Source organism: Colletes latitarsis, chromosome 4 (genome assembly GCF_051014445.1).
Source record: "Colletes latitarsis isolate SP2378_abdomen chromosome 4, iyColLati1, whole genome shotgun sequence".
Taxonomy (NCBI): Eukaryota; Metazoa; Arthropoda; class Insecta; order Hymenoptera; family Colletidae; genus Colletes; species Colletes latitarsis.
Window position 1 is genome coordinate 38,490,700 of NC_135137.1, and position 25,465 is coordinate 38,516,164.

The following is a 25,465-nucleotide window of genomic DNA, read 5'->3' on the forward strand; positions in this document are numbered from 1 at the left end:
GAACATCGAATCTCCACTCACCATGTGAAGACCGTAAAGAACTTTGGCCATGTCGGTGATCCTTGCAACGACGTCCTCTAATTGCTGCGCCTTAACCGGTTCCATGGAGTCCTTCTTCTGACCCAACTTGGAATACAAATAATGCTGCCAGGACATCTCGTCGGCTGGATCGATCTTGTCCGGCAACGTCAGCTGCGTCTTGGCGAACTCGGCGATGTCGTATTCCGGCATCTTCTTCAGAAACCTGTCCTTGCAGTGCTGCACCAGCTCCTGTTCGCGTCCAGCGAACAAGTTCAAACCGACTGGTAGCAGCCTCTTCAAGCAGGCTACCATCAAGGAAGCTTGCACCTCTTTGTCCTTGTCCCTCTTCTTGTCACGGTGTTTCTTCTTTTTCTGTGGACCAAATAATATTGCAAGTTAAAATAACTTCTCTCTCAAATAAAATCTCGTCACCGACCTTGCCTCCGCCGGACGGTGCAGTTCCATCGGAAATAGCGGCAGGCCTCCTGGTCGCTGTTGGCATAATGAGCACCATGTTGTCGATCTCGTTCGCGGATATAAAGTTCTGTTCCTCGCGCAAGAAGTACTGCGACTTGGACCAAATGTTGAATATCGCCGCCACGTGATTGTAAAGGTCCTCGGCCTCGGAGATGTTATTCCTCAGCCAGTGGTTCCTCTGTAGATCGACGTACTTGATCAGAAGAGGATAGAACGAATAGATGTCGCGAACCAAGAGTTGCCAGTCCTCCTGAATCTGAGCCTCGACCTGCGACGTATCGTCGGTGGACGATTTGATAAAACCTCGTAAAGACTCTTCTTTGTGGAACATGTTATCGGTGCGTTTCCTGACGCGTTCAGCGAGTGGCAAGAAGGGATCCTTCAGCAGCTCCTCCGACGAGTTGATGATGATCTGTTGAGTGTACGCGGCGATACGAGTCATCCACGGAGCGTTCTCGTTGCCAATGTTCTTCTTGGTCAATTTCAAAACATTCTTCAGAAGCTGGTTCATGTGATCGCTGGTGACCATGCTAACGTACGTTCCCTCCGTTGGATTCACGTTGTCGGGACCCTGTGACCACCAGAAGGGCAAATAGGAGCAAAGCAGAGGCAGAATAACGTCGACTACATATGGAAGATCGTTGTAGGTCTTATCGGACTCGACGAACTGATCAACCTCTCCCAGGATCGTTTCCAGCGTTGGCATGCTCGACTCCATCTTCGTCATTATGTCCTGAGCTTCCAAGGAATGGTCGGCGATACGATTCAGAAGGGAAAACTGATTGTGCTTGTTCAGATGCGGCTCCAGGAAGGCTACGGGGAAGCAACTCGAAAACGCGCCCAGACAGGAGCCCAAGTTAGGCTTGTGGCGTTCGATCTCCGTCTTCAAGTACTTTCTGTCGTGCGTCAGGGACGAATCCACGCCCAGGGTGTACAGGGACGCCAGCATTTTGTAGGACGCCACTTGAATTTCGTCCACTGCCAATAAAAAGCGAACGAATTAACGCGTGTCGATTTAACACGAAGATGAATACTTACGTAACAGGTCGCTGCCATACTCGCACGCAGCCAGATGATCGAACATGGCTGTGAGTACCGGTAAGACGACGCTGTTGATGTACGACAAGGACGTCGAGGTTTTCAAGTGCGTGCCTCTGAGGTGGCTGTATTTGCCCTCTTGAAGATTCAGGATCGTGTGCCCCAGATCGTCAGCGGTGTTGTTGAAGAAGGTCAACATGGACGTTCGAATGAACTCGGGGCAGTTCTTCACCAAGCTCTTCGCGTCTATGCCCTTGACCAGCACTTGAAGACAACGGACGGTGATCCTAACGTCAGGCCCGAAAGCAGCGAGTCTGGACCTGAGCAAGCTGGCCAATTTGCAGAAAAGGGCTGCCACCATTTCCTTCTCCTTCAAGGACGCCGCCCCGACGTTGTTGGTAGCCGTGGCCACGGCGATGAAATAATTCCTGTGCGTGCTGAAATACTTCTCCATCAACGGCAGGACCACCTTGCTGAAGAACTTTATGTCCCGCGTGGACGTCTTGAAGCTGTTGCGTCGGCTGAACGTGTCGGACGGTTTCAAGAGCTTCATGTTGATCGTCGCCTTGTCCAAATAAGCTATCAGTTTCTCCAACAACGAGTAGGCGAATCGTAGTTCCACGGAGGCACCGGCGGTGGTAACCTCGGACTCACCGCCTCGATTAGGCTTGTGAAGCTTGTATCCTTGGTACTGCAAATACTTGAGGAACTCCTGGGAACGTTCGCGATCCTTTCGTTTCTCTTTGTCGGTGAGCAGATCGTACGGTACCAACTGAGGGTGGATGCCACCTCCTACGAAAGACAACAGATATTTATTCGAAGAAGTTATTTTCGATTTTCTATCGACACGAACCGCAAGTGATGAGTTCTTCCTTCTTCTTCTTGGCCCAGATGTCGTGTGCGTTGTCTGCGAGACGTTCGGCCATGTTCTGCATCTCTCTGCTCAGCGTCAGGTTCGTCATATCGACCGGATGAGGATTGTAATTAAACGGATTTGCAGCATCGCCCTAAAATTTTACGGTGGCGCGAAAATCAATGCGTCGAGATAAATATTTTTAAACGAAGCGTCGACTCACTTGACTTTTCGATGATCGTCTCATAGAACTACGATTGGTCGAAGGTACGTCCACCTCGGCGTGTTCAACGCTCCATCCTATGGCCAACAAAGCCTTCAAGCTCTCCCTGACCGGTTCTTTGTAGCGCTCCCTCTCGTAATCGTTCAGCATGTTGTACGGTTTCAGTCTGGGATGAGTTTTATTTGCATCTGACCACTGTTCGCCATAAGTCCAACCGTTTTCTAGCTTACGACTGGCCCAAGCGTCGTGATAATGCTCGGAGAACTTTTGTACGATTTGATTAAGATCGTTGTTGAGAACCACGCTGTCGAAAGTAGAGGAAATTTAAGCGTTACTCAAAGTTGATCGTTATCTTCCGCGCGTTTAAAAAGTATAATACCTAGATGTGTTGATTGGTTGCGGATTGTAGGGTCCATCGGGCGATTGCGTGGACGCGGATTTGCTTCCGTACCACTCGTCGTCGTAGTTCTTAGATAAGGAATAATCGGGCGGTAGAGCACAACCAATGGCCGTGAGACAAGGCAGAGCCTTTCCAAACAATTCGGGATCGTAGTCCATCTTGGACAGCGAGTCGAATATGTTGCTGAAGAGGACCATGGTCAAACGTTTCTCTTCGTCGCTCGATGCACCGTACGCGCCTTGACCACCGGTCGATCCGTAGTATTTTGCGCAACGATCGTAATGCAGAGTCAGCAACTGTCACAAAGAATAATTTACTCGTTGCTCGAATTAGAGAAGTGAATCTTTTAGAACGAAATCCTCACCCGTAGAGCGACCGTAGTGTATTCCGAGAGTTTGGACACGTCCACGGTCAACTTTCGAAGTAGCTTCAACAGCATGCTGGGTTGCATTTGGCTAAAAAGAACCGGGTAAATTAGGAACGATTCGTCGACGGATTGCGTTGATAATAAAGAATGCTATAAGCGCTGACCGCTCTCATAGCTTATTATCTGTGACGTTTATCGTAGGCGGGGATAAGCGGTTTAAAATAATGTTAGTAGAACTTACGAGACATTTAACTCGTGGACTTCTCTTGTTAAGCAACAAAACGATTCCGTTAATTATTTTAATCATGTGTCAAAGAAGCTCGTGTTTACCTGGTCAGAGCCACGAGGAAGTCCGACACAGCTTCTCGCTGACCCTTCGTTAGCATTCTGTTCTTGCTCAATCTATAGACGGTGTGTAGCGTGGCGTCCAGCAAGCTGGCGTAATTGTCCGCCTCGTTGTAGAATTTGGAATGCTTGATCAGCAGAGGCAGAATACTGTTTCCTATGTAACGGTTCATCGCCAGGGCCATGTCGGATTCGTAACCATCGTTCTGTACCAACGATAATAATTTTCAACCATCCTTCGTTTGAGAACAAACATAATTTCCAAACATCCAGATGTGTACTCACTCTGTCGAGCATAGTGGCGGCTCTCAGATCGGGTAAGAAAGCTTCCTCGAGTATCTTGAAGAACAGCTCCTGCGTTTCGATGCCGTAAACGCGTTCCAAAAACAGTACGATGCTTTGCTTGTGTCCTGGTATTAAACCTGACGGCATGTCGCTCTTCGGCTTTTCTTCGCCAGCCGCTGGATTCAGCAGGGTGAACCTCAGAGACAGGACACCCTGCAGGTCGTCGAGGGGCACCAGAGAACGTAAAATAGCCCTCGCTCTTAGAGACTCGTTCTTCCCTGAAATGCGTGCTCGACCTCAGTGTCGTTCTCAGAACGCGATCGCAACGAAAAGAAAATTTTTATTACGTATATATTACCGACGGATTCTGTAGAAGCCTCTGTAGCTCGATAAAAAAATAAACACTCTTGTTAGATAGTTCTTCTCAATAACGAATTTTTTGTGGAAACATGAAGGAGTTCGTGATACACTGGGCCACGATTCGAAAATGAAAATAATCGCGTCTATCGCTTCCGAGGTTCTGAATTTGTGTAAAATGACGAAGCAAGTGCTACGACCACGACACATAGTGCAGATATCACCACCATGCTTATATTACAAACAGTAAATCCATGAGAGTATGGTCGAGAGGTGCTCGTAGTCCCAATTTTGACTTACCTTGTTCGATAACGGAAGAATCAGGAGCACAGCGTCCTAATAGATCTACCAGGGTACAGTAGAAGTTCAAGATCGCTGCTCCAGTGTCTATGTAGTCTTCGTCATCGTCTGATTCTGGAAGGGGATGCTCGAACTGTACCATTGATGTGCCTTCCGCTTCGTCGTGCACCTGTTTTATCAATTAATTCGATATCGTATCACTCGTTAACGATAACACGTTGCAACTTACTTTTCGTCGATCAGCGATGCGTTCGGACATTTTGTTGGCGTCTATGATGGCTCTCAATAAACCTTCGCCCTCACCTCGAAGGGCTGGTCCCAAACATTCTGGTCTTCTGATCAGCAAACGTATCACCAGGTTTGCGTTTTCCTCGACGCTTTCGCCTGAAAAGATAAATAAACAATTTAGATATCTTAGCTAGAAGAGTTGTTACACTCGAGACTCACCGTTAACCCAAACGCAGAATCTCAAGAAGTCCAAATATCGTTCACCCTCCACTGGATCCCATCCCAGATCAGGGTAACCTTTCTCCACGAGTTCAGAGTTCGATTGCAATCCACAACGGGACAAATAGATGGCGATTTTCTCGAGATAGTGTTCCCTGAGCGCCAACGCGAGTTCCGTGTTCTCCATAAGCGAGGAGTAAGCCACGTCCAAGGGCGTGGATCCTCTCAAAGACGGCCTCGACAGCAGAATATTACTGTTCTCTAAGAGGAAGTCGAAATGATCGAACATCGCCTTCTGGTTCTGCCTGGACGTGCGACAGAAGTAGCAAAGGAACCTGCAGCAGGCTACCACCATCTCGTGAGACGTGTCCTTTTCCTTGGAAGCTGGTTCGCCTTCCGTAGTTTGAGGCTGCGTCTGAGCGTCCGACTGAGCCTGCGCGCGTCTGCCCAGCGTGTTCATCATGATCGCCATCACGTTCTCGTGAATCCTCAGCACTCTGATCAGATCCGGATGCTGGAAGAAGGTGTGATTGTTGACCAACTTCCAGAGTCGCTCTCTGACCAGCTCCTCTTCCTCCTGCGACATTTGGACAGGCAGCAACGCGCGAATCTGGCTCAGACCGACCCACATCAAGGCAGCGTCGTCTCTCGTTTTACTGTTGATCACGTACGTTTTCTCCAGAGCTCTGATCAGTTCGCCCACGGTGTCGTACTGACGCACCAATAGACTGAACATCTCTCGAACCAGCTTTGGAGTCTCGATTTGGGATTCCTCGGCCCAGCTGACGATGGTCGATATGAGGACTTTACGGAACACCTCTGCAAAAGAGTATGAGCACAGTTCGAGAATGGGGACCGCCACAATTTTAATCTACTCACCTTCCGGAGTCTTCCTTTCCGGTTCAGGTTCTGGCTTGGGCTCCTCCTCCAACTCTTTCACAGCGTTGATGAAGTTGAACAGTTTCTTCATGGCGCCAGGCTTCTGAACGTCCTCTTCCGGTTCGTTGGCGGCGTCAGCAGCGTCTTGAAGCGCGTGCAGGGACACGTAAGACATCAGATTGGTGTGGAATTCGTTCATCCTGCCTATCAGATCCTCCCCGCAGGGCACGTTGTCCGGATCGTCCGCGAAGTCCATGTTCTTGAAACTCAGAATCGAGTTCATCTGCTCGCGAGGAGGGCACCGAAACTCCTTGGTCTTCTTGGCGGCCACCGCCGACGGCAAATCGGACTGCTTGATCTCGATGTAACGACGAAGCTGATCGGACTGCAGGTCGCCGACGAAGTCGTGGCTGAAGGCGATGATGGACTCGACGCGATGTCGTAGCTGGATGTCGTTCAGATGATGAAGCAGGTAGCACATCTGTAGCTTCGCTCCCTCCGCCATTTTCATGTGGAGCAGTCCCTTCTTGTGCTCGTCTTTCCCCTCTGAAATTCGTTTTTAACGAAGTATTATTGGATATTGGATATCTTTCGTTTGGGGATTAAGGCACGGTCGAGTGTCTACCTTTGTCGAACGTAGGGTCCCAAGTTTCAGGATGAATCATGATGAGAAGCTTCATGATATCCTCGTTCCTAAGCATTCCAACTAGGAGTAGTCTATCAACGAGTTTCAAAAGCGGCCTGTAAAGCAAAACGATTGTATCAGTGAAAGGTATACGAACAAGGTTTGAGCCTGTAGCAGTAAGCAGCGCAAATTATCCTGAAAGCGTCTTCTTCTTGTCGCGATATCGTCGAGTTTAATCATGCAGAACATAGCCCAGGCGTGCGCGCGTACAGAATCGTACATACAGGAAAAGATTCTCATTGCTGCCGCCGATCGGGTCTCGATTGTGTACTTGATTGACCTCGACGGCTTCGTTTAAAGCCTGCATCACGTAATCTCGCACCACGTCCAGCGGGAAGTGCGGACTGTAGAGGCTCCTTATGTTCTCGATCGTTTGGTCGCTGGAAGGAATTTCCCTTGATGTCGACTATTAGTCACGGGGTTCACATCTAGTTTTCGATTAAATACACTTACCTGATGTCCGTCATTTTCATCTGCGGACGAACGGACTCGGTCTCCAGGTACCTGAGGCTGTGCCTCATTTCTTCGTTTTCGTATAAGTCCTTTAATTCCTGACCTGGAAACGGTTTCGGTTAGACGTATGGAAATATTTATCGAACAGATAATAAAACTCTTACCTAGAGGAATGATGTACTCGTTCTTGCACACTTCCATCGTCGTTGCGTGCGACTCGAGGTGCAGAGCGATCAGCAGGTCGTAGAATCCTTGTCGTAGGGGCCCGGACATGTACTCTGCTCGGATAGCGTACAACAGTTGTTTCTGGTCGACGTGTTGGCACAGAGCGTGGGCTGCTCTGTAGTTCGACTGGTAGCACAGAGCTGCATACAGCGTCAAGGTGTGCGCGTGGAAACTGTTGCAATCGAAACGTTAGAGCGTCGTCGAACGGTATCAAAGATCGTGTCTTTTCGTATTACCTGAGTAATTTGTCCATTTCGATGAGCTCCAAAATATCGATGCACCTGTCCTCCTCGGGGATGTGCAGGGCCAGCATCGATATCGCGTCCTCGCACAGCATGGACCAGCCTCTGATGTCGGAGAGCTTCAAAGCGTGCACCTGGAGCGACTGATTGGGCACTCTGGCCCACTGGTGGGGTTTCAAGCATTGCACCTTCAACCTGGGCGGGAACTGAGGGATAACGTGGCGTTCAGAGTTCTGCAAAACGGCCGCGGACAACGGCAGCGTCGTCGAGGTTCTGCCTAGCTCGATTTGTAGTATCTCTTTGCTAGTGGCCTCCACGAAGATGGCGGGGAACAGCTTCGTGTCGGGCTCCATTTTGAACTTGTGGCTGGTCTCCTTGCCCTCGCAGGTGAAGGATACCCAACCGGTAGCTGTGTCCACGAAACAACCGACGAACATTCCCTGGGACGCTCCTTTACCGGAAGCATCCTGCGTGACTTCGTTGTAGAGCTCGTCTGCTCTCACCATGTAACAACTCTGTCTGTCCACTCTATAACGCAAACGGGGATATTATATTTGTTTATCAGATAGCTCTTCAGGCGTGAACCAAGTGGTTTTAACGTACTGTTCCACGGGACGTTCGTAGTCGTCGGTGATGACCACCGATCCCTTCCTCACGCGAGACAAATTGAAGTCCTTGGTGTGTAGGTGGTATTGAGACGTGACCCAACCAACGTAAACGTGAGTTGGGTCCTGTCCAGGGAAGATCCTCACCCCGTAGAAGTACTCGTTCATCAGCTTCAGACACTCTGTATCGTATATCTCGTTCCCAATCGCCTCGACGCCAGATCCGCTCAAAACGGACATCGCTTTCGGAGCGTTGCGTTCTGGGATCTGCGGTGGTATCACCTTCAAGTCCGTCTATGGAAGAATCGAACGGTTTAATCGAAATTTCGAAACGAGTACTTCAATTTTTGTTCAGTTTCGCTCTGAAGATTTAGTTCTGGCTGGATTGCAAAAATAAATAAAATAAATGTTTTTACGTTTGATATGCGAACTTGAGGTGGCCGGCTACTTGCTTTGTTCATCTGCAGAGTTTTGGTGCTTTTGTCGGAGACGTCGGAGCGCACCGGTGGTTCGGGCGTTTTCGATTTCGCGTCCGGGGACTTCGCTTTGCGCGAGAAGAACCTAGGAAATTTCATAATTATCCTCTGTCCTTCTAGATAATTTCACATAAAATTCATGCACAGAGAATCGAGCTAGCAAGGGGAACATCTCTGAAATTCTAATAATGGAAAACTTCTAATTTGACTTACGGGGCATCCTCCATCTCTTTGCTAAGTTTGCTAGGAAGGTTCAAATATCAGAATTCGTCGCAAAAGTTTGCCAGAAATATTCGTTTTGCTTATACTAACCGGAACGGCGAACGCCCACGCTTTTTCTTGTCGTCCTTCACGTCCCCGTTCATGTCCCCGTATCCGTTCATTTCGGTCTCGCTGATGGCGTTCTCCATGTTCCCAACCCTCGAACCATAAAGAGAACCTTTCCTAGGAGGTCTGGCGGGTTTGTTCCTCTGCATGGGCAATGGAGACTCCTTCATCATTTCGTCAGCTTCCACTGCATCCTCCGAATAGTTCCTCTGCAATCCTGAAACGACCAAGATTTCATCAATTTTAGAATTAGAAATTTCTTCTTTTTTTAATCTTCGTATCCATGGATTCTTTCTGATTATCTTCTGTTATTGTATACCTCTGAGGAGGGTCAAACGACGGATAAATATACACTTTCACGCGTTCAGAATAGACATTACTCAAACTCGTTTAAATCTGGAGGGATCGACTGTGCTGAAAATAAATCCTACCTTTAATGTCACTCATGCTGAAGCCAGATTTCATGATCTGCTCCATGTGAGCCGATGGCGCGGCTTGCTGCGCTTGTTCCACTTGCTCGGACAGCAGTCTGTTCTGGCGCATCTTGATCTCCTGCCATCTTCGTAATTTCTCACTCTCGGAGACGAACGTCGACTGACAGATGACTGGCAACGACAATCGTAGGAACTCCCAGTTCGCTTTTTCCATGGTCTCGAAGGTGTTGTGGGAGATCTTCAGGCATGGCGGGGTGTCGGAACCAGCTGGTATTCTGGCGACGTCTATCCTCGTGTCGGCCATGTCGTCCGTGTTCTCGAAGATCGGCTGATCCTTCGTGAACCAAAATGTTACCGGACGATTCATGTTTCTGGAAGATGATAACACTATTGAGTACCTTGCAAATTAATAGAAGTAAACTTTGTGCTTTGTGAGAAATAACGAATCACTTACACGCAAAATGGCTCGTATCCTTCTTGCAAACCGCAAGTTGTGAAGAACTTGAGAGTGTTGACGTCCTGTCCGAATGTTAATTTCGCCTTTTGGCCAACCCCCAGCGTGAAAGCCGGGACGAAACAGTCGCCCTGCACGTCGGCGAAAGACGTTTCACCACCGAGCGCGTCCATCAACAATTCTCCGTTCAGAGAAAAGCCTAGACGAGATTATATTATATTGACGTTAACGTTGATAAACTATGGAGAATAATCGATAGCAAGAGAATGTTTTAATTAAGAGAATTCTGACTAAAAATGTCACTGAAGCATCGTTGACACATAGATATAAAAGAACTACACAAAACTATGCAAAGCAAGTGCAAAAATTAGTCGACTAGAATGTTAGGCATGCAGAGAATACTGGTTTGAAATAATAAAAAAAAATATAAAAGTAAGGCTCCGTTATCGAGATGTGTAATAAAAAAAATAACAATAAAATTTTCAGAAGAAGATATAACGAAGAAGTAGAAGGGTGGTTAATGTTTATTCAGAGTGGGATTATTTTTCCACGAATTAGATTCGTCGCTATATATTATTCGCTGTTGTTTCTTAATTTTAATATTGTTTTGGAGCAAGCAAGCGTGGCAATTTTACAGTAATTCGGGGTCACCCTTGTGGTTAGTGAGTATGATCAGTATGGATTACGAAAGCGCTGTTGTCGCTGACTGTACAACACTGACAATGAGTAGAATACTGGATACCAAAAAAAGACAATAACTGACATCAAGCTACGTCGATAGGACATGATTTTATTAACAATGGTAACACCAGGATTAACAGGTTGATTGTGCTGTGAGACTTAAACGTAAGCGCAGCTGCAGCGAAAGGGTGAAATAAAAATTGATAACAATGAGTACTTTGCTCGTTTCGCGAAAGCAATTCTCAGAGTCTATTTTATTCTTTCCTTGCGGACTTGCTGCTAAGTTTGGACGATCAAGCGAACAACATTCGCGTCGACTGTACAAAACACGATAAACCAATCAATACGGGATGAGAGAAGGAGATTTTGTCGAATGGAAGCTACTATAGTGCGTCGATAATGGATTTGTCCGATCTTGAATCTTCGTTTACAAGTTTCTGGCTCTATGTTTAGAATGTCTGTATCCAGTAGTCTATCTCTGTACTCAAATTATACGTGTATAATAGCTTGAAATGGCAGCTGAAGCGTTCGCTTAAAGATTCCGTCTTACTAATCGTTCGGTCAATTAGATCCAGGAATACCCCGACAACGTCTCCAACTTGCCATTGTTTGCCAAATGTTTCGGCTGTGCCCGAGTATACTTTTTCCTCCTTTAAAATAAAATTTCACCAATTCAACACTTCTTCATTCGTTACGTGACGCGAACCGTGGCAGCCATATAACGATAAACTACTCCATTCAACGTCGATTTCGTTTGTGCGCCATCGCGATAAACATCGAGACTCGAACAAAAAGGGGCGGGGGTAGACATACACACTTGATCGGTACACTGTACAAATGTAGCTTTGAGAAACGATCTCCGCAGAATCCGGCGACATCGATAGAAATCAAGCCACACGTTCGAATGAAATTCCCATCGATTTCATTCACATCGGGGACAAGGATGCAGAAAAAAATAAACAACCAAGTCAACATGAAATAAACATATAGAGACAAAGACAATAGTAGTAGACGTGAAAACTCAAAAAATAGTGGACCTTCTAGATCGGCTATTGAAAATATTGGACTCTTACTGATCGTTCTGTCCGCGACGTCAATGAAACATCCAACAATGTCGCCCACTTGATATTTGTGGCCAAACGACTCGTGGCTACCAGCGTGTACTTTAGTCACCTGATGTTCACGATGGATATCAATTATTCATCACTTTTTCACGCAAACCGTCGTCAGATAACGCGAAACGATCTATGTTTACTGACAATTTTATCTTACCGTGGACGCTGTTGATCGTAAATGCGTACAATTAATTCTACTCGCGTCGAGAAACTCGCTGTCCAGAAGCTAACGTTGTCGCGAATTTAATGTTCATCGCGGTTTCAAAGGGCAACATTTAAGGACTTACGTTGTAGCCGTCGAAAGCCCAAGTGTTTTCGTCGCTTCCCAGCATGCTTCCAGGCATACACTCAGCCTTGGCCCAACCTACGCGCATTGGACCAGCGGTCAGAACCTCGAACTCGAAGTACCACTTTCCGCTGTTGACAGCGTAGTGTTTCTCGACTCGATAGGTCCTGAAGGACGATTGCCGTAGTCTGCTCGCCTCTAGCAGTAGCGCTGAAATTTAACGAACGATTCCACGATGAGTCGGGACTAGAAATAATTCTCTCAGCAAACTCTCACCTTCGTGCTGCTCCCCTGTGGGCGGTTCCAGCATGTACCCGTAAACTAACAGCGTCCTGACGGTTTCGCTGGCGGTGTCGCGATTAGCTTTCTTGATGGCTTCGTCGACTTTCGGATAGGGCACCAGGTGAGGGCTCCTCCGCATCTCGGAGTCTTCGTTCAGCGCGTAGGTCCAGCCTTGGCTGATCCTCTCCTTCGCCCACAAATTGTGTGTGTTCTCTGCCAGCTGATCCACCAGTTCCTCCATCTTGGGAGTGAGCGAGATGGCGGTGAGATCCAGAGGAGCCGGCTTGTAACCGCTGCTCTGCATGAAGGGTTCGTTCGGAAGCCTCAAGGTCTTTATTCTGGACGGTGGCTTGTCCATGGTTATGTAATATCCCAGTGCCAAGATGGTCTTCAGCGTCTGCACGGCCAGTTGGGTGTCGTAGCGTTTCTCCGCAGCCGGCAGCCTCTCGAACTGCACGATGCAGGGATGGATCTTCCTCAGGTCGTCCCTGTGCTCCCCGTAGATCCATCCGGCCTCGATCTTGTTCATCGCCCACATCTCGTGGATGTTTTCCGCCAGTTTGTCCCTGATCTGTTCGACGTAGGACGGCAGGTTGATCATGGACGTGTCGACCGGCGCGGGAACGAAGGCAGTGTCGTCCTCGACCAGCCACGGGCCAGCCAACACCACCTTGTTCATGTTCCCGAAGTAGAAGCAAGGGTCCAGCGACAGGATCTGCTGGGGCAACAGACTCTCCACCAAGGGCGAAAATTCTTCGGGCGGTTGGAACTTTAGACGACCGTGGTCGCCTCCTAGGAGGAATCTGCAGGACAGCTTCGAGGAGCAACTGATCGAGGGGAAGAACATCCCGTCCAGGTTGAAGTTTCTAAACGATCCAAGGATGGGCGCTCCGTTGAAGGTGAACGTGATGATCGGAACCGTCAGATCCAAAGCGCACCCGATCACGTCGCTCTTCCTGATGTAAGGCTCCGTGGCGTTGAGGACCACCTGGGTTTTCCTGCCACCAGTCCACAGGTGCGCGCCATCGAAACCGAAGGAGTACAGATCGTCGCCTACGCCGTTGCCACCCCACTTTTCGCCGCCGCCTGGATACGGCATGTACCTAATCGGAGACAGCAAACGATGTATTTTTGTTGCTCAAAAACGAACGTACAAACGTACCCTGCCGTGTTCGCCCAGCCTATTCTCAAATGAGGCATCATGTGCGTCGTCTGCTCGATGTGGTCGACGGTGACTTCGAAGTACCACTTCTGATAAAGCGCCGATCCCTCGACTCTGCCGACGAATATGTTCGGTCTGATGCTGGCCACGTGGTCCACCAGTTGGGTTTGAAGGAGAAGATTCTTCCCTGGCAGCAGGAAGTCGCATATGTTGTTCTGCGACGATCGAACCGCGACGCCGTTACCCACGCACAGCGAGCAAAGGACGTCCAGGACTTTCGGGTCCCTTCCGTGCTTCTCCAGCAGCGAGATGATGACTTTGATGTGTTCGTCCTGCAGAGGCGAGCATCACAGAAACGCGATTCGAGCCTAGAATAATTTTCTGCTTACCCTCATCATGTTCAGAGCCTCTGGCGAGTCGATGAGGACGCAGTGGAGGACGTCCAGCATCCCGGTGCCCTCGCTGGAGGCCTGCGAACCCAGTCGACTGAACAGCCAGTTCAGACGATTGCTGTTGGCGAATTGCGCGCAGTTCGTGTGATTTCCCTTGATGATGGCGGCTAGCAGCTGATACAGGTATCCGGATATTTGGTCCCAAGCCTGGCCGCTCTCGTCCCCAGAAAGCGCCACGAGGAAACCTTGCGATGTGATCACGTTGATCTTGTCGATGGCCTCCAGAATGAGATTCAGTATACCCTCCTCTTGGAACAGGTCCTGGCGATTCCTCAGAGCACGGAACCTATTCTGTTTCTCCTCGTGTTCTGAAAGAGCCGACGCGTTTCACCGTTTACGACTTCGTCGAAAGATTTAGATTAGCATTTTAGATTTGGTACGTCTTCCTTACCCATGTCGTCCTCGGGTTGAGCAAAATAATTAATCAAGTCTTCCAGACACATCACCATTTCGTTCAGATTGACATTTTGGAAGAACATAGACGCTCTTCTATCTACTTGCAGCGTCTCTAGGCCTCTAAAACATATTCGGTCCTTTTAGCGATCTCCCTGTCCACGTTAATTTATCATTCGGTTTGTAACGGCACTGTACGGTTCCATCCAAGCCTCTACCATTTTTAATTTCGTATTTTAATATAGACGAATCCACTACGCCTGATCGATAGACACTCACGTGATGAACTGCGTGAACAAGCTGCTGCACTTTCGAATTACTCGCGCCGTGCGTGACTCCTCTTCTTGCGACCGGGAGAAGTCCAGACCGTCGTCCATCTTTCCTTCCTCGTGGAGCACTGCTTGCTTCTCCTCCACTTTGCCCACGCCCTTCTTCTTCGTCTCGTACGACTGTCATCGTCGTCCAAAATTAAATATAATCTTTTCAAAGACTCTTTTTACCCCGTTTGTTTAAAGCCCGCAATATTAAATTGCTCCTTCGTTCGTTTGACTCTACCGATGGATGAACCCTCACCTTGTACGAGACCCAGAGACAAGTAGTAGCGTGCTGCATGATAACAGTCGAGTCGCCATACTTGATAATCGGCATACCGATGACTTCGAGGTCCTTGTCCTCGAGAATGATCTTCTGGTCATCCTTCTCCTGACGCAGCCAGAACGTCGACGTTTCGATCGTCGCCTCGTTCCTTCGAACGGAAAATGAAAATTGTTCGCGATTAGGCCAGACATTCGCCGTCACCCTTGAACTTTATTAAAAATAAGCGTTCACCTATCGACCAGATATAGTTCGTTGTTTTCTTTCACGCCTAGATAACGTCCGGTGGTGAGGTGCCTGATCCTCATCGGGTGTAGCCAATTTATAAACCCGCCCGCCCATTTTGTCCTCGCCAGCTCCAGCCTCCACAAAGATCGCGCCTGGCTCATTACGCTTCCTCCTTCGTAGATCACTATACTGTAAACAGTGTACATTAAGTATTGGAAGCCTTACGGGTCTCGAGCCGTTCTAATCGAATTATTGGCAAAAACGGCTATCTCGACTGATGATGAAAACAGCGATATCCCTGACTGTTTACCGAGATTTTGCACACAGGGAAGGCTCAAAGTTTAGCTTGAAAAAAGTTCTTTGATCTTCGGTAATTAAATGGAAAGGAACGCTTCGTGATCAAAGGAAGACAGATTTCAATCTCTTATAATACGCCAAGTTTTCTCTGTGATTCTTGAACAACGTTTACGTACGATCTCTCAAAGTATTTCGAACCGCTTTAAAATTTACTTTTGACTGGTCGATGTGTTCCAAGACGACGGTATGGTGAGGCACTCGTCACCACCGTGGAAAAATCGGAGAACATCGCCGCCGAAAACATAACCGACGTACTTCATTCGGCTAATTCCAGTACCGTACGGTTGCACCGACCAATGGGTCACGTGGAACGAGGCGTTCACCACCGACAGATCGTTCTCTTTCGTAGTGTGCTGAAAGAAACCAGGTATGATCGATGGTACGAAATTTCTGGCACGGCGGGAACTTTGATGGATCAAGCGGAGAAGTGGTTACGTGCGGGCAGAGAGCCAATGAAATATATCGATTCTTTTCATTAAAGCGTAGAGAGAGATTATCGTCAATGAATTTTCTACGATTTATATGCCAGGATCATAAAAGGGAGTGGATGGGCCCTTGCGATCGGTGAAACTAATAGATAATAAATAGATAAACGTAATAGAAAAGCCTGATCAGGTCTCTCTCCTTTCTTTCTTTAGTTTGAAGTAATATTAGTTAGTTACGATATTTTAAACGATCGTTTACCAAGTATCTCTCAGTGGCCACGGATACTAGAATGAGGTCGTCACCGACTCGGACCTTTTCACCCTCAGACCTTTGTTTCGACGCTGGATGCACCGTCCACCAGCATGCCTCCCCTAAACGAGCGATAGTGTGTTTGAAATTACAAGCGAGAGCTAATGCGAATTTTGAGTAAATAATATTTCTTTAGCCAACCTTGAGAATGTTGTTGCAGACCGACGTCGAAAGCCAACTTGTCGTTGGACGAACTAGTCGATAGACAAGCCAAATACTGTAACGAGAACGGGGATACTCAGTCTTGTAAAAAATGTTGAATATCTTCTGTTAACAAATATTTTACCATGTCGCTGTTCTGATGCCTCAACAGAATAGCATTGCCGTACAATAACGTTCTGTGCCCGGATCCGGTGCCTTTCCCCTAAAAATGTAACGATTCGTTGTAAAAACAGTAATCCGCCCACGGTTGGCCTGAGATGTTCATAGATCGAAAATCGATTAAAAGAAGAGAAAAAAAAGAAAAATAAAAGTCAATAAGCGTACTGATAAGAGGAGGCCATAAATAACGATCGCTAACGAATAATCTTAAAGGGACAGTTTGGTCGTTTCAGGATCGAATCATCGTTTCTTGCGTTCTTCTCGAAGTTTGTTCTTTTTCGTATCCAAAACACCAGACTGCCCGCTCAAGTGACAAATGTCGAGCGTGTTAAAATTGTTAAACGAATGAAACGTAAAATACGCAGTTGCGAATGCATGTAATCATATAATCATACAATCTGTCAGCGTCAACATAAAAAGCACAAGAACACAATCGAACTGAAAAACTAACGTTCAAAATAAAGAAGAAAAAGGAAGGAAGTAAAGTAAATATACAGAGAACGCAAGCGAATGATGTTACCTAAGCACGAACATAAACGGTGTCCTGAAGTGATAACGGAAGGTATACTTACTAAACTTTCTTGCTGCTGCAAAGAGAAACATAAGAGTTGTAAATCTCGTTCTTTGCCAATCGTGAGTGTAGAGAATGGTGGAGAATGGTAAAACACGCCTACGATGTCGTTCGATAGGTAAAGAATCGCTTTGCGGACGATTCCCGTTTATGCGAGTTGCGTACGCTTCGATTTAGCGCAACGAAAATAAATAAAAAAAAAAAGAAAAAAAAAGTGAACGAACAAAATTGGACAAAATGGGACAAAGACAATGCGAATAATGATGAACATAATTCGTGACTGTTACACGGCTACATGGACGCATGCCACAATTATTGGAACAGGGTTTGCGTGCGGATGCATTCAGAAAATCGTTCTTACGCCGTTTTTCTTCCCCCCCCCCTCTCACAAAAAAATCGTTTTTGCGAACCGTATCGCCAGGAAAAAAATTGTACCGCGAGCGTCTACTTTCTAAGTGCATCGTTCAAGTTTAGTGGATAAATCTGTACAAAAAAAGAGGACAGCGGCTTTGTTGATTAATCTCTCCTGCGTTCGACAAGACTTTATGGCCCACTCCTATGCAGGTGATCTACGTACGGTGATTTATCTTTCTTTCAACATCAAACGAATGATGCAAAGGAGGAGTCCTGTTCGTCGCGTGATTAGGATCGCGTGTAAAAATCCTGTAAAATCGTTTGCTTTTCGTCTGGTCGTCTCAGCGGACCAGAGAGAAAAATTTGAGTAAAAACAGAGCACGAACGTTTGCACAGGAAAAACAACGCAGTGCCGGTGATATTCGCTAGAATAACGAGTAACAGATTCGCTGAATCGTTTCACAGTGTCTCGCTGATTAAGTCGACAATGTATGAGAATCTTCGTAGAGTGTAGGGCGATAAAGAAGTGGTACGTTACCGTCTCGGAACCGGCGGCAGTAACCAATTCCTGCAGCGCTCTCACCGAGAGAGCTTGTTCTATCACGAATACGCATTGCGACAGATCCGGAGGTATATTCTACAACCATAAAACAGACCAATATTAAACCACATGATTCCCAGCAGTTAACGAACGATTACTCGTCCCTATTTTCACGGATTCTGCTACTCAGAATGGTCTCAAAGTTCACAATTTCGCGTTAAACGATCTAATATACCTCTCATTTAACGCATTGACTGTCGAGAATAATTTCATTTTAACTACGAAATAGTATCTTTAAAATTGAAACGTTGAAAGCAATGATTACTCGAGAGAAGCTTTAATATTCGATCGTATAATTAAAGATATATGTGATTCTATACCTAGAAAATATACAGGATGTTCGACCACCCCTAGGAAAAATTTTAATGAGAGATTCTAGAGGCCAAACACCCTGTATAGGTCGTTAGAGGAAGAAGTTAGCAGGATAAATGAGCTCAATTCTAAACTTATGATCTAACTTAAACGTAAGATGAACGAAAGGATGCTGTTATTTACACGAAGACGAAAATTTTATTATAGGAAATTGGCAGGAATAAAATCGAACTGCACGATTAAAGAGGGTGTAGGAATCTGTGGATCGTACGTTGATTAGGGGAGAGTTATAATAGTGGATACCAACTTTGACAAACCCGCAGGAAATGAATTGATCGAACTTAGTTACAGAAAGATTTAGACAGAGTCTGAAGTTTAGAACATTATCGGTAAACGAGGATAGAATTTGAACTAAAATATTTTAGCGAATTAAAATGTGGATGTAAGTTGCGATGGGAGTCAATGCGTTAATTACGGAAAGTTTCGATCGAATGTCGGATTCGTAGGATTTTAATTGGCTACTTGAGCTTTAAAACCTTCTTGGCGTTCCGAGGTCTAACGTTTCCCCAGTCAGTGATTATTTGGTCAGTCGACGCGTGGATGGAAACAATGAAGAGCGATTACCTTGTCTGCGATGTTCTCGAGGAAGCAGTGCCTGTTACCGAAACCCTCGGCCGCGAGGCAAACCCTTTCGCCCGTTGCGGTGCAGGACAGACACACCATATCCTCCTGAAAATTTCATTTCAACGTTCAGTTTTATCTCTTCTTTTCATTCTGGTCACGACGTCCCGCAATCTGATTCAATTTTACAAAATTGCTTCTCGGCAAACACTGATCCGTCTCCCAAAATTGCCGCGGAACGAAATTTCCGGACGGGCACCGGGGAATATTAGTTCCTTAACTCTCGCGCAGACATTTTTATTCCTTTCTTACGAAAAGTTTGTTACCTTGAACTCACCCAAAGACTTTCGAGCCATTTCTAGCAGCAATCTCATAGTTTGTATGAAGTAAATACGCATCCACGGACGATCTATTCGGAGTAGGTTATTTCTCTGATTTTTTTTTAAATTAAGAATTAGGAATTATCGTCGAAGATACGATTCATTGATGCGTTGGAAGCACGGGGAGCTTCGACGACGACCTTTGCGAAACGTCGAAATATGATGTGAGCCAAACGGCAAACGCTACGCACAGTGCCAGAACCAATTTGGACGCGCTTAGGAATGCGTGAACGGGTTTACACAAGCATACTGGGAAACGTTTCTCTAGATTTTAGACGTGGACTGTCAGAGAGACGGCTTTTGCTACGCAGACGACCGAGACGCGTTACTTAAGAGGCTGCAATACCACTGTTCGAAGTAGACGAAGACTATGAGTCAGACCAGGCTTAGAAGCGACGTGAAGTTAAGTTTCACATCGATTTCTTCTATCTCCCTTCCTATCTTGTTAAGAAAAATATGTTATCCGCAAGTATAAGCACTAGACAATTGGAAAGTGCAAGTTTAAAGTCTTTCACTGTCTTTACGTCATGTCACTGACATCTTGTTTTCAACTGTTATAATAATGTAACTAATGACTCTCTGTTAAGTTGCCAAATGTTACTGTATATCGTATCTTCAAACGTTAATGATGTCAAGTGGGACTATCGAGAAGTTTATATTTGGTACTGCGACGCCAAAAGTTAGCGATTCCATATGGTTCTAATCGAATATTCTAAAAAACCTCTATTAATCCTCAAAATAGGTAACCTTTCGAGTACCCTGTATTATGTTTTCAATGTCCGTGCTTCAATTCTCCTGCGTAACGATGAGAAAATCGATACATGCAAAAAACCAAGCATTGTTCCAGTTAAAACACAAGTACAAGTGCATATTGCGAAACGAGACATTGCAATTCCATTAAAAGACAGTTCCCATCGCGGTATTCAACTGTTCCCCTCCGGTCAATTTTTTTGTATCTTCGTTGGGAGAAAACAGCTACTCATTGTCCCAGTTTTTAGAATCACATTGCATACAGAGTGATACCGAAATAGGTGGTCTCGCTTTAGTAGCATATTATACTTCCTCCAAGGGTGAAAAAAAGGTCGGGTAAATATATGCTTGTCAACCCAAGCGTTTCGTGACGTAAACAGCTTTTGTTTACGTCGAAATTTTTCATGAACAGCTGTTAAGCGTACAATTACGTCCACGCTTGCCATTGTTCTCAGTCCGTGTCCGAATCGGGACAATTTATCTTAACACAATACTATCCCTTCTCTTGAAACGAAATTGGGACAGCCAGATTTCGTACGGAGAGGTTTAAGACTTTGTTCTTGGCACTGGTCGAGCTCAAACGTTTAAATGCATTTTTAATTACTGCTGGCCACTCGACTCGAGGAAACGTAAACAGCGATGAGGGCGAATCGTTGCAAGTATCGAGGCAGCACTGTATCGACCGACAGAAGTACACTGTTGCAAAAATAGTTTTCGACATGCTTTCTTCGGAATAAAATTAACCCTATCTAAAGATATCAGATTAGAAAATAATATAAATTGGAGCTTCGTTTACTTCAGGGATATTATATTCATTGCATTACGGATTCGGGATTTCAATTTCGAGGTACGGATTCTCACGAGTATTCAAAATTAGCGCATCACATGCGCTCTGTCGGACGGAAGGGGGATGATACGCGTGATAACGCGATTATCCGCTTGCAAATGTAATTGCAATGGGTCTGGTGAACAGCGTAAACGTAACAAGGTTGTTTCTATCAGCGGAGAACTCTAATGCAGCATATAGCTCGCGAAGTTCCGTGTCGTTTCTCAATTTACAATTCGCACCGTCGCAAAACGCCATTTCCGCCTCTTCGCTTTGCATACTTTCACGCGGATAAACCCGGCACGCGCGTGTCCGTTCCTAAACGCACTGGAAGTAACGAGTACGCCGAGTTGCATAAATAATGCCTCTTAAAGGACAAATTAACATGAGCCACGGTGGTGCGTCGTACGAAAAGGCACGCGACTCATCCGTGCAACGCACAGCGTTTCAAATCATCGATCAAACAACTTTCGTACTTTCATCGACTGCACAAATAGTAAAAAAATAATTGTCATTGGCAGTACATAGAAATCGCGAAGCAATTTCATTTTTGTGCACCGGGTATATTCGTAATTCTGCCATTCTAGGCGTCCGAAGTCTTTAGAAATTTTCTCGAGGAGACTGGTGATTGTGCTCGAGACCTCTCGAGGATTCTCGAGATTTTTTAACGAAATTTCCATTCCCGTTTCTCGAGAAACTAATTTCTGTCGACGGACTTTAGAAGATGTAAATTTTCTATTTGGACACGAATTGTTTTTCGAGAGTTTTCAACTACGATCCTCGAATTCCCAGGAGCAAAACGAGAAACTCGAACACCGAGAAGCAAAAAAAGTCCCGGGGAATGAGTAATCGCTAGACGAGATCACAGATTCTCTCTATTTTTACCTTCCACCCCCGTTCGTCGAAGCGGCGCGCAATTTCCGGTCGAATCGGGCGACCAATAATCCCCGCGATGGGCATCGTTTATGGGGTAACCGTAGTCGAAACTTTCAGCGACGTTTCGCTGCACACGAACGTTTGTAAACGATACGCGACGAGAGCTACTCTCACGCGTAACGAACCAACAAACCGATTATTTCCGCCGTCTGCGGAATCAAGCGCGATCGAAGCTGCAACGTGTTGCGGTATAGGTCAAGGGTGCATCTATATTTTCTTACCGGATAATCCGGTGCAATTTTGTCCCAACGTAAACATAAATCATCTGGACTTCTGCATCCGCGTCGAGGAGCTAAACTCCACGTGACCTGTTTTCTGAAAAGTTTGATTAAGGGGTCTTCTCACGTCAACGATCTGAAAAATGGGTCAGATTTTTTTTTATCGACAAAGCGCGACCCTGACCTTCCTCAATTTTCCGCGTTCGATCTTCCCGATTACTTAACAAAGCAATATCGAGACGCAACCTACTTTGAAAAATATTCTCGGAAAGTAGTAAACGATAATTTAAAATTTTTTTTATAGAACGGAGGTGTGTACGCTTGATACACGATAATAAATCTGCATCTCTCGTTGATGTTCGGCGGCACTATTACGGAACGATGCAACGCTCGTACGAAAATAAACTTACAAGTCTCGTCTGGTGGCGAGTTTCATTGTCTGGCTTCGGAAGCAAACGCATAAATTACGTGATTCGAATCTATCGACGATGCTAATTGCCGATCGATATCTATATTACCTTAGCGAGCTTTTAGTGCTTGCTAAAGCAAGTGCGTCAGTTGCTGCCTACGTTACAACTATGACGCGCAACCACTCACGGAGTCACCGTGTCACTAATAGGCTCTTTACACGTTACGATTTCTCCTAAGAGAATTTCTGCTTAATACAACATACTAAACGAAAAAACTGTACGAAATTGAAGACCAATAAACGGTCGGTGTATGTTTATTCAACGACTAACGTCTTATAAAACGTTCCAAACACGTATCACATTAAAAAATACACGTTTCCCAACAAACAGTGAATTCTAACACTCGCACGCAACGTGCAACGTGCTTCTAGTAACTGGGCCATGCTATAGTTCTATTTTATATCAAGATACAACAAATCGTACAGAATTTTCTATGGTTTAATAACCTCAATTATCCTATGACACGACTTCTCGCCCAAGTCCATTAATACACTTACAAAGTCCAATTACACTTTTTGTTTTAGTGGTACTGTCCGATTTCTGTAATTCTCCGTAACAAAGAACTATTCCGTGCAGTCAACAGAAAACTTATTACCTCGAAAGATATATGTCTGAGTTCTTCATTGCATTCTGAATATTTTCTCGCGCGTTTCCTGATGTCTATTTTAATTCTTTATACGTGAAAACATTTCTGTTTCGTGTGAAGTTATTTTCTGATAGTTACAAAGTAAACATACTGTGGATTATTCGTACGATAAACCGTAACAAGCGTGGGCAATTTCCTACGTGGTTATGTGCTCGTCTGAAAAGTTGGTAAGACTTCTTGTACTACTTCTCGAACGAGGAATCGTAACGTGTATGGGCCGTTTAACTCGCACGACCGCTTTTCGACGCGGAATCTTTAATGAAGAGTTGCCTACCCGCATGCTATATTATTGATCATACGGAATAATGCAACGTCGATTGCTAAAATTAACTGTCGCCACGCTCTTAAAGAAGAGCGCCAGGTAGCGCCGCGAGAACCGCGCGTATAGGTTTCGTATGCAATTAATAATTATTTTTAATTACCGACGTCCATTTACTTGCACTCGGGCAAGACGCGGCGAGCGAAAGCGGACGGTAACTTTGAGTGGCGAGATACGATGCCAACAGTTGTTGACTTAATCAAGGATCATTACGAAGCAATTTCCTACGCAACATTGTGATACGCGAGGCGTTTCGTTCTCGAATATACGAAGCGATTATATTTAAAACAATGTACACATTTAACGTCGCGTTCGTTCGTGTCGATTGTTCGTAGCGTACGAGCTCCAGAGATCGAGATTGGCGTGTATGAAAAAAAAAAGGCGGGAAAACGAGTCGACACTCTTTCTCTTTTTAAAATGAGATAAAATTGACTTACTTCCATTTCCAGCTGCTCATATAGAGCAAGGTTAACGCGAACTTTAAAAAGAGCTTATCGATTTTCATCGACACCAAGGGATAAAACCATCGTTGTAAATTTCCATACGGTCGCGAGCGCTATACGTTTTCAAAGTTTCGAAAGTAAGAGTGAAGCGAATCCCGGCGATAAAGTGAAACGTGCGTGAAAAATGTCTACGTCGACGTATCGATCGCGTATTCTCGATGGGAATCGAGCATTCACGATCGAGATACCGTGCGAAATCAGCCGATGGAATCTTCACTTGTTCTCGGTCGTTCGGACATTTTGGTTCTCTGACACACCCATCAAATTCTCAAGTGAAATTTAACATTAAATTACAGCAACAGGACATGGAAGGGATGTACAGTTATGGGCATGATCCGGAGGACAGGTGAGATCGCATGACTCGATTAACGAGTGGATTATATTCGACCGGGGAAAACATCGTTCATCTGTAACTCGACGCGACCGTTCCTGCGAAACTGGACTGACAAAGGGCGGACACGGTTGAATATACACCGATTTCGACAGTATTCTGAATTTGCATAAAAAATTAGTCGACACGTGTTCGAGCTTTTGTGACAATCAGTATTTTTGAACATTGCATCTCAATTTTGATTCTAACCCTTATACCGTCACGGGAAAAATGAATGACAGAATATCGTGCAATTGTTTACTAGCAAACTCTGGAAAAATTGGCAATTTATTTTCGTCCATTTCCGGAACGAAATTGGAGCTCGCGAAGTTCTATAATAAAATTCTGAAGGCATAACAGTGTCACCGGTAAAAATACTCTTCAAGATCGTTCCTTTTCACTGCACAAAAACGTTTCGTTGCAATAATAAAAATGTAATATTGCAGAAAAGAATAACTCCAATGACTATGATAGTCGTTACTCTTAATTTCGAGCGTTGAAATTCGGAGTAACGATAAGGTTCATTGGCGTGAACACTTATTTCTCGATTTAAATTCACCGTGCAAAAGCCCGTAACTATCGATGGATCAGCCGCGTCCTTCCTTTGCAAGCCTCCTTCCGGAAGTCAGATCGAATTTTATCGGGACGCGGATCTAACAGAGGCACAATTACTCACGCGATACCGCAAACAGCGAATCGATCGCAGATTCCGTGTCCGTCGGGTTTAACCCTGCATACAGCAGGTCAACTAGCAGATATCTACTCGATAATACATATTCTTCGGCCACAGAATCGATTAGCCCACTGCTCACTGTGTCAAACTTGGGTCAGAAATTGCACACGTCTCTAGAAACTCTCTAAGGTGATTACAACGCTCGATTGCAGGGTTTCCATTTGATTTTATTCGCTCAGACAAAAGGGAAATCACCGTAGAGATCAGTGATTTAGTACGTTAATCCAATAAGAAGCAAAGGAAATGTTGCAGTCTCCCCTCGGGAAAAAGCCTTAAAGCCGCCCACTACTGGTGCTTATACCTTATAACGATTTATTCTCCACGTTTATTTGATCGAATAGCTACTCGTTCAACGT

The 25,465-nt window shown here is 45.7% G+C and overlaps 1 protein-coding gene across 35 annotated transcripts in view; it reads right to left on the bottom strand.

The window, feature by feature from the left end:
- Ryr (Ryanodine receptor) overlaps nucleotides 1-25,465 on the bottom strand; it is a 38,375-nt gene that overhangs the window by 7,097 nt on the left and 5,813 nt on the right. For 8 of the 35 annotated variants that reach the window (XM_076763763.1, XM_076763770.1, XM_076763756.1 and 5 more), the window contains exons 3-44: nucleotides 18,962-19,066; nucleotides 17,963-18,061; nucleotides 17,072-17,086; nucleotides 16,465-16,542; nucleotides 16,320-16,395; nucleotides 16,128-16,240; nucleotides 15,597-15,796; nucleotides 15,093-15,275; nucleotides 14,838-15,009; nucleotides 14,544-14,713; nucleotides 14,263-14,387; nucleotides 13,809-14,179; nucleotides 13,420-13,751; nucleotides 12,252-13,360; nucleotides 11,977-12,185; nucleotides 11,125-11,224; nucleotides 9,894-10,092; nucleotides 9,437-9,810; nucleotides 8,991-9,222; nucleotides 8,892-8,921; nucleotides 8,619-8,763; nucleotides 8,201-8,496; nucleotides 7,592-8,125; nucleotides 7,295-7,527; nucleotides 7,131-7,233; nucleotides 6,902-7,072; nucleotides 6,618-6,733; nucleotides 5,993-6,538; nucleotides 5,114-5,932; nucleotides 4,896-5,050; nucleotides 4,667-4,835; nucleotides 4,368-4,388; nucleotides 4,010-4,287; nucleotides 3,710-3,930; nucleotides 3,621-3,644; nucleotides 3,377-3,467; nucleotides 2,992-3,308; nucleotides 2,613-2,916; nucleotides 2,390-2,543; nucleotides 1,537-2,328; nucleotides 458-1,476; nucleotides 22-393 (exon numbers count right to left, since the gene is read on the bottom strand). In XM_076763763.1, coding sequence (XP_076619878.1) covers nucleotides 22-393; nucleotides 458-1,476; nucleotides 1,537-2,328; nucleotides 2,390-2,543; nucleotides 2,613-2,916; nucleotides 2,992-3,308; nucleotides 3,377-3,467; nucleotides 3,621-3,644; nucleotides 3,710-3,930; nucleotides 4,010-4,287; nucleotides 4,368-4,388; nucleotides 4,667-4,835; nucleotides 4,896-5,050; nucleotides 5,114-5,932; nucleotides 5,993-6,538; nucleotides 6,618-6,733; nucleotides 6,902-7,072; nucleotides 7,131-7,233; nucleotides 7,295-7,527; nucleotides 7,592-8,125; nucleotides 8,201-8,496; nucleotides 8,619-8,763; nucleotides 8,892-8,921; nucleotides 8,991-9,222; nucleotides 9,437-9,810; nucleotides 9,894-10,092; nucleotides 11,125-11,224; nucleotides 11,977-12,185; nucleotides 12,252-13,360; nucleotides 13,420-13,751; nucleotides 13,809-14,179; nucleotides 14,263-14,387; nucleotides 14,544-14,713; nucleotides 14,838-15,009; nucleotides 15,093-15,275; nucleotides 15,597-15,796; nucleotides 16,128-16,240; nucleotides 16,320-16,395; nucleotides 16,465-16,542; nucleotides 17,072-17,086; nucleotides 17,963-18,061; nucleotides 18,962-19,066 — 11,172 coding nt within the window. Of the gene's footprint in view, nucleotides 1-21; nucleotides 394-457; nucleotides 1,477-1,536; nucleotides 2,329-2,389; nucleotides 2,544-2,612; nucleotides 2,917-2,991; nucleotides 3,309-3,376; nucleotides 3,468-3,620; nucleotides 3,645-3,709; nucleotides 3,931-4,009; nucleotides 4,288-4,367; nucleotides 4,389-4,666; nucleotides 4,836-4,895; nucleotides 5,051-5,113; nucleotides 5,933-5,992; nucleotides 6,539-6,617; nucleotides 6,734-6,901; nucleotides 7,073-7,130; nucleotides 7,234-7,294; nucleotides 7,528-7,591; nucleotides 8,126-8,200; nucleotides 8,497-8,618; nucleotides 8,764-8,891; nucleotides 8,922-8,990; nucleotides 9,223-9,436; nucleotides 9,811-9,893; nucleotides 10,093-11,124; nucleotides 11,225-11,647; nucleotides 11,748-11,976; nucleotides 12,186-12,251; nucleotides 13,361-13,419; nucleotides 13,752-13,808; nucleotides 14,180-14,262; nucleotides 14,388-14,543; nucleotides 14,714-14,837; nucleotides 15,010-15,092; nucleotides 15,276-15,596; nucleotides 15,797-16,127; nucleotides 16,241-16,319; nucleotides 16,396-16,464; nucleotides 16,543-17,071; nucleotides 17,087-17,962; nucleotides 18,062-18,961; nucleotides 19,067-25,465 lie in introns of all 35 variants that reach the window. The other 27 variants (XM_076763781.1, XM_076763786.1, XM_076763784.1 and 24 more) reach the window with 22 other exon arrangements.